We start from the raw sequence: 19,835 nt of genomic DNA, 5'->3' as shown, positions 1-19,835 counted from the left end.
TCCCATGCTGTCCCTAGTTCCCTGGGAGCAGAGCCTGACCCCCAGGGTGAGGAGCTGTGGAGAGCAGGAAGCGCCCCCCGAGCCTCCTTTTCTCCAGGCTGAGCTCCCTCAGCTCCCTCAGCTGCTCCTCACAGGACTTGTACTCCAGACCCTTCACCATCTTCGCTCTCTGCAGAAGCAGCGAACTTCATTGCACCTCCGCTTAGGGAAAACGTCTGCTAATCGCCGGGATGGGGGAATTCGGGGGGATAAACAGGGATGTTTGTAAGACTGGCCATGGCTGCGCTATGGACAGGGACACCAGGCCCGTGCCGCAATGGGGGCGCTGCGCCTTTAAGGGGCGGGTCCGTGGGGCCTGGCCCCCGGGCTCTCGCTCCGCCCCCGCCCGCTGGCCCCGCCCCGGTGTCGCTGAGGGCCCGCGGGACGCGGCGGCAGCAGCGGGGACAGCGCGTTCGTTCCGCCGCCATCGCCGTCATGCAGCGCCGGGTGTTCGTGGTGGGCGTCGGCATGACCAAGGTACCGCCACCCTCCCGACACCCGTGCGTGCGCGGGGGGACACGATCCGCGCGAAGCCGATTGGGCGGCCCCCCCGGCTGTCATCTGAGGGGAAGGTGCTGCGGGAGCCGCCCGCGCCCTCCCCGGCGCGGCTGAAGCCCTCACGGGACGCGGTGGCACTTGCAGGGCGCACTGGCAGAGCCCTGTCCCGGCCCGGCGGCAGCGGCTCCGCGCAAAGTTCACCCTCGCTCGGGGCGTGGGGGAGGCCGGACCCCGGCCAAGGTGAACGTGCTGCTCCACAGAGCAGGTCGATGCAGCAGCCCTGCAGCGGGCACGGTGTTTCCGTGTCCCCGCAGCCCCTGGCCCAGGGCCCGTCCCGGGACAGGGGCTCAGGGAGGGCAGGGCCCTGCAGGTCCGTCCTGGCGCGTTTCTGTTCCTGGCCCTGGGGTTGTGAGGGCACGGTTCGCCCCGCTCGGCTCCTCCGCAGCTCCCCGGGAGCAGGTGCACCCGGGCGGGCCTGGGGCTCTTCTCGCCAGTAACAAGTGATGGGACAAGAGGAATTGGCCCGAAGTTTCCACAAGGCATGTTTAAGGCTAGAATTAGGATTAAGTATAATTCCTTCACCGAAAGGGTTGTCAAACCCAGGAACAGGCAGCCTGGGTTTGGCAGTGCTGGGGTAACAGTTGGACTTCTTTAAGGTCTTTTCCTACCTAAACGATGTTATGATTTTCAAAGAGGAGCAGTAAAAGAACCATTTTTGTCTTGATAGATGAATCTTAAGACAACTTTGACATTTGCCAGAGTGATCAGAAAATCCTCCATCTTGTCACCATTTAAATAATAACTTTTTGTCTTGTTGCTGCATGGGTACCTCTCCAGCATGCGATGTGATAGGGGAGGAATTGAAAGATGAAAAGCAATTCTGTTAATTGTGTTTATTGAACTAGATCACACAATGTAGTGATAGAAGTTATTGAGCTCACTTGTGATATCCTCATGGAAGAGACAAGTAAAACCTGTCAGACACCATATTGCATCTTAAGTATTTTACAATGACATTTTTTTAGGACTATATTGCTTCTATTTGATCAGCATTAATGATGTAATGACTGCTAAAATTTGTTATATCTTCCCACAGCAACAGTCCACATTTCGTGTGTGTAACTGTCAGTTCCCAGTGCTCTGCATTTTCAAAAGTGGATCATCTCAGTTATGACATGAGGAATTGTCAGAACTCTCTTCTCCTCTCTGTTAGCCCAAGCAGCAGCAATCACTCTTACAGATATCTACAGTGACCAACTCACCAACTGTTTCTTTTTATGACCTTTGCTATATAGGTTCTCCAAATTAATGAAAGGAGGCACTGCAGAATGTATAGCCAAGTGGTACAAATGACTGGAGTCAGGGACATAACCAGAAGGAGGGAGCAGATTAACTTTCATATGTTCACAGGGGACATCAAATAATTTGTGGGATTATAAATAGCATGAGGATTTCTTTTAGCAGTGATACTTTATGTTAGTGATGTAAAAAGGCAAACCACATGTACTTGTGGTGGTCTCTAATGAGTCACATTGCAAAGAAAATAGAAATTCCACCTCTACTCCAATGGTGAGGAGTAAGGTATGATAAATTCTCTACAAAGAACAAACATTTTCTTGTTGCAAATAGAATTATAACAAAAAAAAAAAAAAAGTGAAGGAGAAGTATTTATCAAAACCTTAGTGAATCTTATGATGAATTGGTGAAGACTGCAGTTATTCTCTGTCCCACCCACAGGCTTTGGACAGGATTATTGTCCATCTCCATAGTCATGGATCATCTTTAACAGTGACTAGAAATGGGTCTCAGCTCCCATAAAGTTGCACTGTTTTCTCCTTTTGGCCATTGCAGGGTCTGGCAGCAGCACTTGGGAATTGTAAAGATTTTGTACATGCACTTTGGGTCAATGAAATTACTTTTTTTTGCATTATTTAAAACTTATTTCTAAATTAAATATAAGGCTTTTAAATATACTAATTTGAGCAAAATATTAATTAAATCTCACTGTGATTTATTCTCAGCTTGTTTTCCTTCCTTTTCTCTTGCCAGTTTTCAAAGCCTAGTGAGAAGTGTGCTGATTATCCTGACATGGCTAAAGAAGCAGGTAATTTAGTAATAAAGCATTTTGTTTGATTCCTGATGCTTATTTTTTAGGTCTTACAGCCAATATTTTTATTACACATATGAAGGAAAAGCTGCTGTTTAATAAATAGATACATCTGAAAAGCAGATTTAAAACTCAGACCACTTTCAGCAAATCCATAACTGACCTGTCCAGGTCAGCCCTTCCAGGCTGAAGTCAGCAGGATGGCTTAAAATTGAATTGTGCACTTAAATAATTGAATACTTACCTATATTATTGAAAACCTACTCTCATTGGGATGAACGACCCTAGTGCTTGGGCACAGAATTGATTGAATGAAATTTTCTGAAAAAGAAGCTAGAACTCAAAATACTGTGAAATTGTCCTTATGAGTCTGAAATTGTCCTTATGAGGTACAAGACTATATTAACAGTTTGCACATGGTAGTGAGGAATTTCTACAACTCTCATTTGTGAATGCAGAACTCATACATACTACTCTAGGTTTGCTTGTTGTGGTTGTGAGAGCTGGTTTTTTTTTTTAATTTCACCTTCAATTTTAAACTGTTTTCCCAACTTTTAAACTGTGTTTTTTAGGCCAGGCAGCTTTAGCTGATGCTGGGATTCCTTATTCAGCAGTGAAGCAGGCATGTGTGGGTTATGTTTATGGTGAGTATGGTTTGATTGGGATGTGACTTTGTGACAATTGCAGACTTCTGTGTGGATAAAGTATGAGGAATGGCATCAATAAGCTTTCTATTAAGGGGAAATCTATTTCTGTTCCAAAAATATTCTTCCATTTACTTTCCTTCTGGTTCTCCATTAACAACTGTGTTGTGGCCACTGAAGTAGGGTCAGTCTGCTGTGATACTTCGAGCAGCTCCCAAGCCACACCTCCATGGCCCTTCTTTCCAGTCCAGTTATGTCCCTTTGATTCACAGACTGTGAAGCAGAAGCAGGACAAACTTCTGGTTTTAAAATCTGAGGAGTTTCATCTTGTTTCTGAGGTTCTTTACTGTGGATACCTGAGAGCCATACTCAGGGTGACAGCTCAGAAGTTCAAGTTTACAGTTTAGTTAGTAGCACTGCACATACCTGGCAGCAAACTTATGTGAGTTTGTACCTTATTTTAATGTTGTGTTTCTGTTTGAAGGTGACTCAACCTCTGGGCAGAGGGCAATCTACCACGGTCTGGGTCTAACTGGCATTCCCATCATCAACGTTAACAACAACTGTGCCACTGGATCCACTGCTTTGTTCATGGCCAGACAGCTCGTAGAAGGAGGTGGGTTCTTTTGCTCTGTGCACCTAAGAGATTGTCTGGCATGCAGGAGGATGGTGTTTGTGCAAGTACATATCTTCTCCTGTGTCATGAGCTGTATGAAGCTAGTCAGTTCTGCCAGTTAACTGTTTCTGCAATAATTGTTTGGGCAAGTGCCATTGTAGTACTGCAGGCACTAGATTCTCCAGGATGAAAAGAAGAATCTGCTAAAAAGCTTAGCTTTTGTCTTTTAGCTTTATACAAGTGTTTAACTACTGTATATTAAACAAGTGTTTAGCATACAAGTGTTTAATTAAGATGTTTTTGGAAGGGAGGGGAGAGAGCAGACTGGCAGACCATGCTTTGAACTGCCAGATTAGTATTTCCTCCTATTTTTGCAGCTCGTTTGTGGGCTTTGATACTTTCTTGCACTGATGCTGATGTTTCTGCAAAGACAACCATAGTAACACTGTGTATGATTGTTGAGTATTTGTAGCTGAGACATAAATGCTTGGTTGTCTATGAGAGTTGCTGTCAGACAGTTAAAAATAAACCCCAATCCTGCAGTGATGTTTTATTCTTAGGTAGCAATATCTTTGTATCAATATCTTGTCCATCTTAATTTGACTCTTTCAAAAATGAAGGAGGAAGGAAGAGCAGCTGGTAGGTGTTTGTGTACATATCTTGTAATGGAATAGTTGTTGGTACCTGGTGTCATTTATAATCACATTGTGTTTAAATAGCCACACATTTTATTTTAAGGTTTGGCAGACTGTGTTCTGGCACTCGGCTTTGAGAGGATGGCAAAAGGATCTCTTGCTTCAGGTGTAAGTGTCTGAAACACTTGATATGTTTGTGTTTGTACATGAGATATATTTCCTCATACTCTGAGATGTATTGTCAATAACACCACTTGCTTTACTGTAGATAATGACAAAAGAAATTAGTTTGGTCTAAATAATCTTTTAATGAGTTCTGTGATTCTGATGGCAGCTATGACATACTATAAAAAATAAATTCTAAAACATTCCATGCAAAATTCATGTATCATGTTTGTTGTATTTTACCAAGATTATGTTAAAGGTTGGGTTAGTGGGGAAAAAGGAAAATACCAGATAAAATGCTGAAGCTTTGAGTAACTGAAGTGTCTTTCTCAAACAACACAGCAAATCAAAGAAAGATTCTGGGTCTTCTGGTCTGATGCTTACTCGCTTGACCTGTTAACACACTCCCAAAAACTAAGGGCTTCTTGACTCTCATTTGTTTTTACTGGAGAAGTGTGTGTGGGTTTGTTTGTGTTTTGCCTTAAGGCAAGCAATATTAGAGCCCATATGTCATTTAACTGCAGAACTGCCAAATTCGCTAATATATTCAAGAGGTTTGGGTGAAAAACGTTAAATTTAGCAAGTGATAAAAGTGAAAAAGAGTTATCTTTTAACAGGCTTTAAGTATTTCATCTAAGCTTAATTGAAAATACTACTTGAGTATTAATTTTATAACTTGAAACTATGTAAATGGTAGGATTTTAAGGGAGGTGAAAATACCTAAAGTCCTCTGCTGAAAATAGTGACTGTGATACCAATCATGTAACAGTGACTCTTGTTATGAATCAGTGCAGTGGTTATAATGTCAAGCATTTTCTGCTTATTTACTTTTTTATAGCTGGGAAATTATTAATACTTCTGATCCCATCACTGAAGTGCAGCATACTGCCCAGGGACTTGTTAAAATATTAGAAAAACCTATCATTTATTTGAAATCTGTGACAGTTTTGTGGTGATGTTGAAAAAAAAGGAAATTATTATTTGCTTTGTATTTCTGTTTTCAGTTTGCAGACAGAACTAATCCTATGGACAAACATTTGGAAATTATGATAAATAAATATGGCCTAGCAAGTGCTCCAGTGGCACCTCAGATGTTTGCAAGTGCTGGCAAAGAACATATGGAAAAATACGGTCTGTTAAAATACATTTTTTTGGTTGTCTTCCTTTTATGAAGGGATTTAAAAATAATAGGATTTTGTTTTAAGAAATGGTAGCATTAAGGTTGCACAACTCCCTGCATTTTACCCCTGTGCCTTAGATGGTAGATGGGCCTGGGGCTGAACTGTTTGGCAAAAGCTGTTGGGTATTTGATTTGATTTAAAACCTAGTACATGGCTGCTGCCTCTGCTGTTTGCTACCCCCTGACCAGACAAGGAACTGGCTCCAAGGTAACAGCCTGCCTGTTGTGCATCTTTTATTTGCACTTTAGACTATTTTATGAAAACAAATGTAGACTTAGACTCTACAATTTCACTGCAGCTGTTTTGCACTGATAGGAAAATGATAATTTAAGTTTCAGTAGGAGAATAATACATCAAATAAAATGCACTTGTTTTCTGTGGTTTTATGTGAGTGTTAAGTACTCAGGTGGGTTGTTCTGTCAGCTAAAACTCAGCCATGTTTAGTAGTCTTTATCTAGTTTTGAAACCTCAGCTGAGTTCTAAGGAAAGTCTTCATAACTGCGTGTCTCTTGTAAAGATGCTTGTAAAGGTCAGATTCTTATGACACAATGTTTGAACTGTTATATCAGCACTGTTTGAGCAAACAGAGTATTTAAACACAGGTTTTTTTCCCCTTTTCAGGGACAAATCCAGAATACTTTGCGAAAATTGCATGGAAGAACCACAGCCATTCAACCAACAACCCGTGAGTCACGTACTCTGCCTCTATAGTCAACATCCCTGGTTGTTAAAAATTCATGCACAACAAAGTAGTATTTTAAGAATATGTTCAGAATATTTTCAGCATATGTTCTTTATTATGGAATGAGAAAATAAATAAATAATTATAGAAATATGTGAAAAATTAATTCCCTATCCAGTGCCTTATACTTTGTAAAGAGAGCTCTACAGCTGCCTAACAGTGTGATATCAGTATGTGTAGTGCTCAACCTGAGATGGCATCTGTGTGTTTTCCTTAGGTATTCCCAGTTCCAAAAGGAGTACACATTAGATGAAGTTCTGCATTCTCGCAAAATTTTTGATTACTTGACTGTCTTACAGTGTTGGTAAGGAGAGGACTTTGCATTGTGAAATAGATCTTGATGTTAAGACAAATATGGTAGGACATCTATTTAAATAAAATCTGTTTGTGTGTCAATTATAATCTACAGATTGCTTTAAGTAGGACTTTTAATAAATAAAACAAATGTGGAAATTCTGTCATGACCAAACACTAGATACTTGCTCTCAGTGTAATACAGTGAGCTGAAATAAGTTTTGTACTTTGGGGTTCTCATATAATTCTGTTCTTTTACTAATGTGCATCCATTACTGTTTAGTGTTGATTCTTCTCTTCAGCCTTTCCTAAGCTCTCTTGGAGGCTGTATATAGGTTTATATATGTTTATAGCCAAGTGGAAGCTTTGATTTGTCCTAAGTTGAACAACCTTAATGACACATTTCTATTTTGACGTAATGATTTTCAAATGTCTGGTATAAATATTACTGAAAGTGGCCAGTAAGCATTGATGGGATTTATAGTTTCAGTGATATCAGCCAAAGAAAGTGGAGTTTTGTTTGTTGGGTTTTTTGGTTTGTATTAAAAGAGAAATCTATGGAAGATCAACAGTTTAATGAAGATTAACATTACTGATTTAGAACAATAACATCATTATTTTTCTTTCAATCAGTCCAACATCAAATGGTGCTGCAGCTGCAATTTTGGCTAATGAAGAGTTTGTGAAAAGGCATAAATTGCAGCCAAAAGCTGTGGAAATTCTAGCACAGGTGATGGCTACTGATTATCCAAGCACATTTGAAGGAAACAGTTGTATGAAGATGGTAGGTTTACAATTCTGTAGTCCCTGGTACTCATTGGGGTGCTTTTTCTGAGGTTTTTTGTTATAGTTTTGGGTTGGTGTTTTGTGGGGTTTTCTTTGCTTGATTTTGGGTTTGGGGTTTTTTTAAGTACCTGCAAGTCCTAGTGATGCTATAAACATTTTCATGTCAGTGAGCAAACATATTATGCTTTGTGGTGAATGTAGAATTGATTTCATTTGGACAGATATGGAAAAAGCAAGGAGTACAATTGTGGAATGACAATAAGGAACTTATAAACAGGCTATCAGAAACCTAGTCTTTAACAATTATTTACAGGCTATTTTTTTAAACAGCTTTAACAGCAAAGGAAAATTCATTTTTCTCTTTATCATAGTAATGAAATTTAAAACAATCAGGTGGATCACAGGAGAAGGTAACAAGACAATTTGAGGGTTTGTTTTAAGGCTGTTGGTCTGAGGCATGCAAAGGAACAATTTGGGTTGTGATCAAAGTTAAGGGAATAGAGGATATTCCCCAGAAAGGTTTTGCATGCCAACAATAAGACTTAGAATATGTTATTTCTTTCTAGACAATTTTTATTGTATGAATATCAAATTCTGACATGTGATGCATTGAAATAAATCAGTATGCCATCTTCTTCTTTCCCTGACAGGATCTATAGAAGCACAGTTAAGTGTAGAAATGAAACTGAGCTATACTTCTGCAATGATATTTTAACATAGAATTTCTCCTTTTCTCAGGTTGGCTATGACATGACTAAAAATGCTGCACAAAAATGTTTTGAAAAAGCAGGGCTGAAACCTACAGATGTTGATGTGATTGAACTTCATGACTGCTTCTCAGTTAATGAGTTCATCACCTATGAAGCTCTGGGACTGTGTCCAGAAGGTAATAGCAGCAATAGAGATAATTGTTTTATTAAAATGGAAAGCACCAAGAATACCCAAATTAAGAACTGCTGTGATCTCAGTGTTAGGCCCCTTTTTTGGAGCTGCATTCTATCATAACCTTACCCCAAGATTTTCCTCCATCTATGTGTTTCCTTTTAAGAAGATAAATATAGGACAAAAATCCCCTGGGGGGTGCTTAGCAAGTCACTGATCTTTGAAACATCTTTGCCTCAGAGTTATTGGCAAATTGTCAATGTGCATCTAAAGTCAACTGTTTTACAATGCTCAGATTAGTTTAATGTCAGTGAATTTGGTGGATTTACAACAAATTAAATGGCAGTGGAATTTAGTTCTGTGTATGTAAGTAAAATCATTAAAATTTTCTGCTGAAGAGGGTATTTCATTATTTCAAATAAATAATGCATTGAACTGCTATTTCAGTTCATGATGTATTTAAATTGTAAACATATTCTTGTTTTGCATAGATTATCATCTGATATAATCTTTCTCTAATTTGTTTTTAACTAATTGTGAGGAGATACCATATTCTGGCACTAGGTGGTATATTAAGTCTGAGCTTTCTTACTGAAACAGACATTTATGGAACTCCAGGAAGACTTATGTGTTTGCCTTTGAATATCTGCTTTCTACTGTCATTTTTGCTGTGTTTTTATGGTATCTGCAGCAAAAATGGTAAACGTTTGACATATTTAAATAGGTACATTAAGCTCTTTAGGTTCATTCCTTTAATTGATATTTGACTAATTAGCCTTGTGCATGGTTGTTTAATAGTGCTGTTCTCACAACCCTTTGTCAGTCTGGCCTTCATAGTATATGAAACTCATCTTGCAATGATAGACTAATGAGGCATAAAGATTAATGAAATTGCATAAACCACTGTGGATTTAGATGGGCAAATCTAACCTGGTATTCTCATTTAATGGCACCATGGAACCATGACAGATCTTTTTTACACTTCAGTGTTAAAAATGTAGGGTGGAGAAGCTGGTACAAGAATAAATGAGTAAGAGCCTGGTTAAAAGGGAGGATTGTCTGTAGTCTGGAAAGCTAAACAGTTCTGAACATTAGTCTTCTGAGTGGTTTTATTCACTATTTTAATGTCTTAATGCAGCCCAAGGTACCATTAGTTGGCCTTTGTGGTGAGGGCTTGTGTTCAACTGGGTGTTCACCTTCCAAGTCCTGGGGATTACAAATTACAACTTACAATAAATGTAATTATCACTGCAGTTTCATGAACAAAATATAAATAGCTTCATTATACTGATTATATCACAATGCTGTATACACCAACAGAGCAATTCAGCTGCAAATTAAAAACAACTTTTGTACCAAATGCTTCTCTTCCTTGTTATGCTTTCTCCCATGGTATAAGCAAGTCTCATTAATGTAGTTTGGCCAATATTTGCTCTTTGTGAAATATGAGCTGTAACATTTCCTAAGGTTTGACTGACATGCAGCATCTCTGGTAAGTTACAGCAGAAGTGAAAAATCACTTACAAATAAAAATAAGAACATTTTTCTTACATGAATGCTGTTTTATAGGAAGAGCATGTGACCTGATCGACAGAGGAGACAACACTTATGGAGGAAAATGGGTTATTAATCCCAGTGGTGGCTTGATTTCCAAGGGACACCCTCTTGGTGCCACAGGTATGCAAAACCACTTCATTTAATCACACCCATTAGATAAGAGATACAGCTCTTGAGCAGGCAGGTGCTTCCCACCTGTGCTTGAAATGTGAAGGCCTCAAAACTTCTTCCCAGTCTTCTTTCCAAATAATCCAAGTGCTGGAGCAGGTTAACACAGCTTAACCTTTCCTAAATAATTGCTCAGTAGTTCAACTTCTGAATAGTATTTGAATAACTATTCTAATATGATGTCATCCTTTAAAATTCTGGTTTTGGAGATTTTTACTGTCTCTAAATAGCCTGTAAATATCTCTAAATATCTGTACTAGAAGCCTATTCTGTTAAGTCTTGGGAATTCTGGTTTTGGAGATTTTTACTGTCTCTAAATAGCCTGTACCATTGTTATCTGTACTAGAAGCCTATTTTGTTAAGTCTTGGATGTCAGAATATTTATCTGATGTTTACAACAGAAGCTCACTTGATCACCATTTCCCAGCAACAGAGGTTTCCCCTTTTTTTTTGTTGTTTGTTTGGGGTTTTTTTTTCTTTTTTTTTTTAAACTGCTGTGCTTGTTTTTAAATGAGTTGTCTTTTGGACAAAGTGTGTTTGATTTGTGAATGTAATTCACCCTCCTTGTTTGGAAATGAGAAGTTATCAGAAAACTGGAGAATATGAAATCTTGTGAAACACCAAACCTTAATCTAAACAGTTGTAACAGTGGGATACAATATGCAGTTAAGTGTGGGGGCCAGGGGAAGTGTTAGCAAACTTTGGAGGAAAAGGTTCCAGATAAATGAGACTGGATATCTGGAACAGGGTGAGAGTATTGCATTGCCAGGTTTATGGTAATTTTTGTCAGCTACACAGTGATAAAAGCAGAGGCACTTAGTGGCATTCTTGCTTCTCCTGTGCCATGGGATGGAGGAAGAGTCAGTAAAACGCAGAAAGAAGAAGTCTTAGCCTGTCAGCTTCATTTCCCTTGGAAACAGTCTTGAGGCCAGTTATATACTTAACAAGGGTCATGTAGATCCTCTGAAATATCCAAACCATTCCAGGGCAGGCTGCACCACAGTACACACCCTCTCCTTGAGGCTGAGAGGATATGAATGAAACCTGTTCATCCTCATCTGTGACTGGAATTTTAAAACTTCTTAACTCCTTCGTAACGTTTCAGTTGGCAATATGTACAATTCTGTGCATGAAATGCAGCTTGCTTGTGTGCCTTGTCCAAAGACCTGTGCAGTTGTCCAGGAGAAGGAAGAGGAAGGGATGGGGGAAAGGAGAAGAGTGTGAGGAATGTGCAGAGAAGGGCAGTGGAGCTGGGGAAAGGTCTGGAGCACAAATCCTGTGAGGAATTCCTGAGGCAGTGGCAGTTGGGGAGGCTCAGCCTGGAGAAGAAGAGGCTCAGGGGGACCTTTCTCACTCGGTTGTAACCCAGACAGATTGAGACAGGATGAAAGGACACAGCCTCAAGCTGTGCTGGGGGAGGTTTAGGCTGGACATCCAGAGGAATTTTGACACAGAAAGGATGCTTAAACTTTGGAATGGGCTGTCCTGGGACGTGGTGGAGTGTTGCAGGGAGGACTGGCCATGGCACCGTGGTGGAGTGTTGCAGGGAGGTCTAGCTGACAAGCTCGGCGCTTGGTCACGGGCTGGACTCGATGGTCCTGGAGCTCTTTTCCAATTGAATGAACTCCGTGATTCTGTGCGTGAAACTGGGCCCTGCTGCACAGAGAGCTGACGGCATGGCGGGGCGAGACCGAGGGTGACCACAGAGAGTTCGGGGTTGCCATGCAAAGGGGTTCCCCTTCCTTTGGGTTTCCCAGGGACATGCCGTTCCCTCCTGGAAGTTCCTCAGATCCCGTTGCCGCGTCCCTCGGTGCGCGGGGAGGCCGCTGGCTGAGGCTCGCTCTGCGCTCGATGTTTCAGGGCTGGCGCAGTGCGCGGAGCTGTGCTGGCAGCTGCGCGGCCAGGCGGGGCGGCGGCAGGTGCCGGGGGCGAAGGTCGCGCTGCAGCACAACCTGGGGCTCGGCGGGGCCGTGGTGGTGACGCTCTTCAGGATGGGCTTCCCCCGGGACAGCAGGTGAGCCGGGGCTGACACACGCCGGGGGCTCGCCCGGCACGGGAGGAAGCGCGGGCTGCGCCGCCAGGCCTTCCGGAGCGCTCGGCTGGGGCTGCACGGGGCGCAGGGACAGAGCGCTGCTGGCCCAGCCCGGCCGTGCTGCTTCCTGCGCCCTCAGCGCTTGGTCGGTTTGGAGTTTTATTTAGAGTTATTACGCTCAAGGGGCAGATTGCCCTGTAAACTAAACACTCTTGCACTGCAGGTTAAAACTCACACACTCTCGTGTCACACTGAGCACTGAGTTATTGAAGAGCTCAGACTGGCTTGGGGAAATGGCTCATGTAAGGACGAGTGATGTTCGGAGGAAAAAAAGCCACCAAATAAAAACCATTCCAAGAGTAAAACAGGTCACATTAAAATTAATTAATTGAAACTAGGTGTCTGCTAAAACCAGCGAGACATTCACGGGAACAGAGAAACCACTGCTTTCACTGCTGAAATTGTTACTGGTTAGCTCTGTGAAGGATTGTTTTCAGCTGTGCTTGGTGTGTACTGTAATTCCTTAGAATTCTGGGGTGTTACTGGCTACAGATTTTGCACTTGCAATTGTAGCCTGTTTCAGAGGGAGAGAACACTGCTATGAAGCTGTCTGCACTCTGCTGTAGCTCAGTGCTCCAATGGACAGGAATTGAGAGAAAACACTTAAAATTTGGATTGTTCTGATATTTCAGGGGAGACTTACAATACTGTTCCCTTTACATTTTCACTTTCAGCTTTCCTTAGAAAGATTGACCAGCTTATTATGGATATTATGGCTTTGAAAGCTCGATCCCAGTGCTTTGTTTTCTCTGAAAAACTGTGAATAGCAGCGTTTATCATACACTGGCCTTTCAGAAAGAAACACACCCCTCACTCCCAGCTCATATTTCTAACACCTGTTCCAGCTAAACCTGTGCAGTTCCTGGGAGGAGACAATATAACCTGTGGAAGAGGTGATGAGGGAAGCCACTGAACTTTGAAAGGCTGAAGCAGTGATTTTTTGTAGTGAAGGGAGTGATCATTCTGTCTCTCTTTTAATCTATAAGAGGTTGTACCATGTGAGGAAAAATATGTCTTCTCATGGATTCTCTTCAGACATGCTCACATAAGTTGTCAGTGGGTGTTGGTGCAATTTTACATCTGAAGGGAAAAGACTGTTACAGGGAGGACACTTTTTCCCATTGCTTTGAGCTTTGTCTTTAAAAATACTGTCACTTTATGGAAAATGTTGCTATTTTTATGTCATCAGCCTTGAGGTGCTGCTAGAAGTAGTCCTTCCTGTCAGGGAGATCTTTTCATGTACAGATAATATTTCTCCTGAAGAAACTTAAGTCTAATCTACTATGGCTCATTTCATCTTCACTGGTGTTCAGAATTTTGAAAATACTTTCTTTAGTACAACTCAACCCAGAGAAATCTCAGCAACACTCGTTTCATCTTATCCTAGAGAAGCTTAAAGGCCTTTAGTTCTCCCAAAGGCTCCGTGTGGGAGATCCCTGACACTCCTGGAGGGAGTTGCACCAATGTGTGTCAGACTTTGGAATGGAGCAGTGTGGCTGGTGTGCTCAGACACCCCTTGTGTAACTGAGTTATGATGTGCATTGTGTAATTAAGGGAAAGGTGGTGAAACTCCATGTTTATGAAGATCCTTCACACCAGTTTCCTACAGTACAGTTAGTCACTGGTTCCAGATCAAGCCTGTGGCTTTAGTAATAGCTGGTAAGAACATGCATCAAGGCAGCAGGACTTGTATTCATTTTTGAAACAGTTCTGCTTTTTGTTTGGTGGCTTTTTCTGAACCTTACAGTTTCCATCCTGTACAGCCCTGGTTTCTTAGCAAAATGGATGTGTCTCCTTCAGACAAGACAGTGCCCACTCTGGCTACCCTGTCACACATCTGCAGGGCAGTGTCAGTACCACCCCAGTAAGCTCCAGCAGCATTTCTTGAGCAATTCTTTCACTTTAGCAGTATCAAACCTGTCCACAGTTCTGGGCTCTGCTGCCAGGAGATGGTAAGAGCAGTGAACCTGTTCCTCCTGCTGCTTGAATTGCCATTTCTTTGGACATTTCTCTGTACTTTGGCTCTGTGTGCCCCTGCAGAAATTGGGCTCCATGTTGCTATCAGGCCATGCAGGGTGATTTCTCCAGAGTATCAGGAATAAGATTAATGATTTACTTCCATGATAAAATTAATCTTCAGTTCATGCACACAGAACACCCAGATATCTGGAGTGATTGTAATTCAGGCTATCAAGAGAGCAAGCTTCACTTTGATACCAGAGTTGCTTTATACTGCTGAAATGTTTCTTTCTGGTGTTAGGCCAATTAGAGAGCATTTGAAGATGCTGAAAATGTGATTGAAAGTGTTTAAATTAATGGGCTTTTTGTTTCAGCAACGGCCGTATTGCAGCTGTGCCTCTCAGTGCAGCTGTTGATGGATTTAAAGCACACCTGGTCTTCAAAGAGATTGAAAAGAAGCTCCAAGAGGTATCTGACTACTTCTTTTACCTGCAACAGGATTTTAGTTGATAACAGAATGTGTGTGAAACCTGTTGGAATGTATTAGCATCCACCACTTCTTCAGGGACTGCTCATTGAAACAAATGCTACAGATTTGGATTTTGTAATTTTTACAATTCTTTGTAAAAGAATTTTTACAATTCTTTGTAAAAGAAACCTTTTACACTGTGCCATGATTTTAACTTACCTTTTTTCCAGATAGTTCCTACCTGCATAAGTGGAGGCAAGTTTAAATTGTAGATGAGGAGTTTGCTAACTAACCAAACAAACTTTGTCCTTGGTGTTAGGTGCTTGCTCTTTAATTGAAATTAGAAGCAGAACTTGCATTTTGTCAAACTTATGTCAGGACAAGGCTATTAGGGTTCAGGGACTGCTCATTGAAACAAATGCTACAGATTTGGATTTTGTAATTTTTACAATTCTTTGTAAAAGAATTTTACAAGGCTATTCTTAGTTTAATAGATTTCAATATAGATAGTCATAGTTTGAGTTTTTTTGTTTGTTTAGATTTTTTTGGTGGTTGTTTAAATGATGTCTAATGGGAGGAATAGATATTTTTATATTAGTAGAAATGGTGAAGGTTTTTTTTAATTACTTTTGTTAAGACTAACTGAAAATTGTGTTGAAGTAAATTACTTTCTTGTTCCATGGTCATTACAGGAAGGAGAGCAATTTGTTAAGAAAATTGGTGGAGTCTTTGCCTTCAAAGTTAAAGATGGTCCTGGTGGGAAAGAAGCAACTTGGATAGTAGATGTGAAAAATGGCAAAGGCTCTGTGGCAGTTAATTCAGGTCAGTGCTCTTTTATTATGTCATTGCACAACACACATAAAACTGATGAATACAGACTCATTTTCTGTTCAGGCTGTAATGACCTTGAGCAAAAATTCTATCTTAATTTTAAACTTTTCTTATTACTGACACTTTTAATTCGTAGTGTTTCAGACCAAGAACTAAACAGCTTCTACTCTGAATCTGTCTAGAGATAATAGTGTCTTTTCTTAGAGGCTACAGGCAGATCTGTCATATGATTTCACAGGAATCAGAATGGAAAAAACAAAGTGAAAAGACAACCTCGGGGATTTTGTTTTTCTCACTTCTTAAAATTTGGGCCAGAAATGTAATTTCTAGCTGTTTCTTCAGTTGCTTTGTTGGAGACACTGGCAGGCAGTAAACTGGTCTGCCTTGTCAAGTTACTTCTCCTCTGCAGGTAGTTAAGCAACAAAACTTGATTGGTTTCAGTGCTGTACCAGCTGACATAAACTTCAAGTTGCATTTTGAAAAAGGCAGAAATAAGAAACAGACTGGGTGTTGTTGGGGAGCCCCAGAAAAATATTGAGAACACAAGATTTGTACCCTTGCCATGAAAATGTCTTGTCTCGAATTTGAAGTCATACACCTGAGTAATGAAAAATGAAAAAAAAACAACAAAGACAAGAGCCAGTCCTCAAAATCTGATATATCCATGAACCTGCATCACAAACTTTTAATTAAAAACATGATGGGGATTTGATTCAGAAATTCATTGTTATGTTATTACAAAAATAAGACCACAGTCTTCTGTTGCATGGGCAACAATTTATCAAAGATTTCAATTTAATAATAAGATGAGTGTTAAAATGTGTGCAGATTTTAGCCCTTGGGTTTACATATCAGTATTTATATCAGAGTTTATTAAAATAATTTTCCAGCTTACTTTAGTAAGAAGATCCTAGAAACTTCTGTACTTGAATTAATTCAAATGAGTGCTTTCAGAATGCACATGTTGTTCCCATGGAAGGAGAGGGCAGGAAATGCCTAAATGTCAGTAAAGAGGAGAGTGTCACAGGGGAAAACTCATCTGTTCCAAGTTGACCTTCATACTAGCAAATATAAGTTTGATAAAGCTGAAAAATGATTATCAGTGCTTGCAATGAACATTCTGTTTGGATACAAGTAGATTATTATTATTTTCAAGGAATTAATTTGCTTGGCTTTTCAGGAAGACCCATCTTTCTTCAGTGTTGGGGTGGTCTGTGCTACAAGGTGGCCCAGCTACCTCTTGGCTTTGGGTGGCCTCTTGCTGATATTTTTTTAATGGCTCTTGCTTGTACATACTTCAGGTGTCATTTGCTGACCTGTGGTCTGAAGGGATGCTCCACACAGCTGTAGCTCCTATAAGTGCTTCATTTCTCAGTTTGAATCTTCATTCTACTCCTGTCTTGCAGACAAGAAGGCAGACTGTACCATCACGATGGCTGACACTGATCTGCTGGCACTCATGACTGGCAAAATGAACCCTCAGACAGTAAGTACAGCAAAGATGACCTGATCAGGGAACTGGTTGGTTTGTTTGGAATATGTTTAAGTTAAAATCATTTGACTGTTTTCATCCAAAACTGCCATGGCTGATCTGAAAAATGGCAATTCTTGGTGTGCTTTGAACAAATCACCCAAAGTGAGATTCATCAAGAAGGACAGGGATGTGTGTCAGATATCCTGCAGGAATGTGTCCTCTGTTATATCCCAGCAGGAGATATAATAGTGCTTGGTTTGCAGAGAAGGGGGGCAATCCAGTTTTTGCAACATGCCATAACAAAGAAGGAATGTGGGCCTCTCTTTGGAGGGCTTTACCCCAAAGCTGACATTAGTGTAAGGAGTCATTTTGATGCTGAAAAGTAGAAGTTGAGGTGAGCATCCACTGAATGCCTGCAATTTTTTGTTGTTGGGTGGTGAGTTTGGGGGGTTTTTGTTTGGTTGGTTAGTTTAATTTCTTTTTTTTTATTCCTCTGTACACCAAAAGCAGTCATACTGTACAAGTAAACCAGATGTTTAAGTTGATTTTAAGTTACTGTTCTGTGCTTCCAAATTTGAAATGCTCTGGGAAACTGTTTCAAGATTTTGGTCTGGTAATCATGGGGTAAATTTTGCCACTGAAATGTGTCTTGGAGAAGTTTTAAGATAAAACATGTTATAGAAATGTTCTAATATACATGTAGAAAATTCAGAAGCAACTCCAGCTTTACATCTACTTTTTGGATATTTTGGTGCATGCAGTTTATCTCCTTACAAGGTCTGGAAGAAAAAAATCCAAATTTTCTGCATGTGAAGTCACAAACAGACATTTGTAAAATTGAATTGATCAGGAACAAAGCCAGTTAAGGCTGAGGAGGACTGAGCTAAGAAATCAGTTGTGGCACCTACTGTCACTGTGGCTTTATTGTTTGCAGTTGAAATAATGAGCTTGTCTGCTGTGAGGAGTCACCACCCAAACATGGGGTGTTCTGCCTGCTCCAGGTACACACCCATGGCTGTGATAATCTGAGAAACAAGCAACTTTATTCTCTTTAGGTATCAAAAATATAATAAGAATACAACTTCCTCAGCTTGCTGTTCTGCAGTCAGACAATGCATTCATTGCTGGAGGTGTCAGAACTGTTGGAAATACCAAACTGCTCATCCATAAAAACCCATAACTGTCTGGAGGGGTGCATTTGAGATAATATGTTGTATTGCATTTCACAGAATCTTTCTTTCTTTTCAGGCGTTCTTTCAAGGCAAATTGAAGATTTCTGGGAACATGGGCATGGCAATGAAACTTCAGAATCTACAGCTTCAGCCAGGCAAAGCTAAACTCTGAGCTCAGTAGAGTAAATAGTCAGTATTTGATATTCTTGATGAAAAAGTAGAATCAAACTAGACATTATCAATAGTATGGCACAGGCTGGGTTTGATTGGACCTCTCTCACCTAAATTCTGTGGTTAGAGACCTTAAATCTCTTAACAATTCCATCGGTTTCTCCGCAAAGCTTGAGGCACTAACACAAATGGTACATTGTGGGGCTTTGTGACAGCTTTTGTTCTAATCAATATGGACAATTTTGTAAAAATTAGAGCTGAATTAGGCTGCTTACTGTTGTTGAGGTTAGTTGGGAAGGAAGAGAGGAAAGTTATAAATAGCTTGGCATATCAGTGAAATGAGTTGCATTTTTTAAAGGCTGTAATAGCAGATCATACAAATGCTCTCAGACTCCCATTCTCTTCAATTTGCTGCTGCTTACATTAAAATGATCTTGTAAAGGGGATCTCTAACAACATTTTTTAGAATAAGTTTTAGGAATTTGCTATAAAATACTTTTCGTATTACTACTTTGGAATTAAAAAATAAACAAAATATCCAGAAGTAAGCAGGAACTAGAATGCTGCTTTGAGGTTCACAGAATTTGATAATACTATACCTTGAAAGCAGGTTAGATTTGCCAGGAGAGCAGAGAGGGAAGATAACCAATATTTTCTCCTGTTTTCTCCTGGTAAAATCTGGTGTTGATCATGATGAAATTCTTGTCAGTTATGTAAAAGCTTTAAGTTCTGTTTTGGGAAAATGTATTCTGGTTGGAAGTTTAATAGAAAATTAAATATACTTTTCCTGTTCTTCTGTGTGTCTCTTTCTCAGATTTATAAGCATGGATTTCATGTTAGTGTACTGAACTGAGTATTTTATTCAGGTTGTCACAAAGGACAGCTGCAGGCATGCACTTTTTCCTCCTCAGGCATTGTCAGTGCATCATTCATAGGCTTCATCTCAGTCCAGTAGACACATCTCACATCCTCACATACTTGGGCTGTGGCTGAGGAACTTACACTGGAACTTTCACTTTGATCATTCATAGGCTTCATCTCAGTCCAGTAGACACATCTGACATCCTCACATACTTGGGCTATGGCTGAGGAACTTACACTGAAACTTTCACTTCCCTGGCTTAACTAAAATAATAAAAAAGAGCAAATTCAAGCAAATCATTCTGCCTCCTATTGGGAATGGTGACAGATTGCTGAGCAGTTAGAAAGGCTCTACTGCGTCAGACCAAAAACCCTTCTGGCCCCCTGGATTTGCTCCTTGTTGGTACCTTGGAAGGAAGATGGACAATCATCTGTTTACTCAAGAGTGCTTTCCTAACTGCTGCTGATTGTGGGTTTTTTTTTTTCCTCATC

General features: G+C 40.6%; 1 protein-coding gene across 1 annotated transcript; it reads left to right on the top strand.

The window, feature by feature from the left end:
• The first annotated feature begins 398 nt into the window (after positions 1–398).
• SCP2 (sterol carrier protein 2) lies at positions 399–19,274 on the top strand. Its single transcript, XM_041421658.1, has 16 exons — positions 399–516; positions 2,587–2,641; positions 3,217–3,288; positions 3,773–3,904; positions 4,643–4,707; positions 5,709–5,835; positions 6,507–6,570; positions 6,845–6,931; positions 7,555–7,705; positions 8,446–8,593; positions 10,159–10,266; positions 12,175–12,328; positions 14,740–14,833; positions 15,527–15,656; positions 17,072–17,151; positions 18,388–19,274. Exons 1-16 carry the CDS (start codon positions 475–477, stop codon positions 18,481–18,483), a joined length of 1,605 nt encoding a protein of 534 aa, XP_041277592.1. The 5' UTR covers positions 399–474; the 3' UTR covers positions 18,484–19,274.
• Positions 19,275–19,835: the final 561 nt, after the last annotated feature.

This window comes from Onychostruthus taczanowskii, unplaced genomic scaffold, assembly GCF_017590055.1.
Source record: "Onychostruthus taczanowskii isolate IOZ18803 unplaced genomic scaffold, ASM1759005v1 scaffold7, whole genome shotgun sequence".
In the NCBI taxonomy this organism is placed as follows: Eukaryota; Metazoa; Chordata; class Aves; order Passeriformes; family Passeridae; genus Onychostruthus; species Onychostruthus taczanowskii.
Note: the sequence above shows the minus strand (reverse complement) of the source record. Positions and strands in the feature narration are given on the sequence as shown.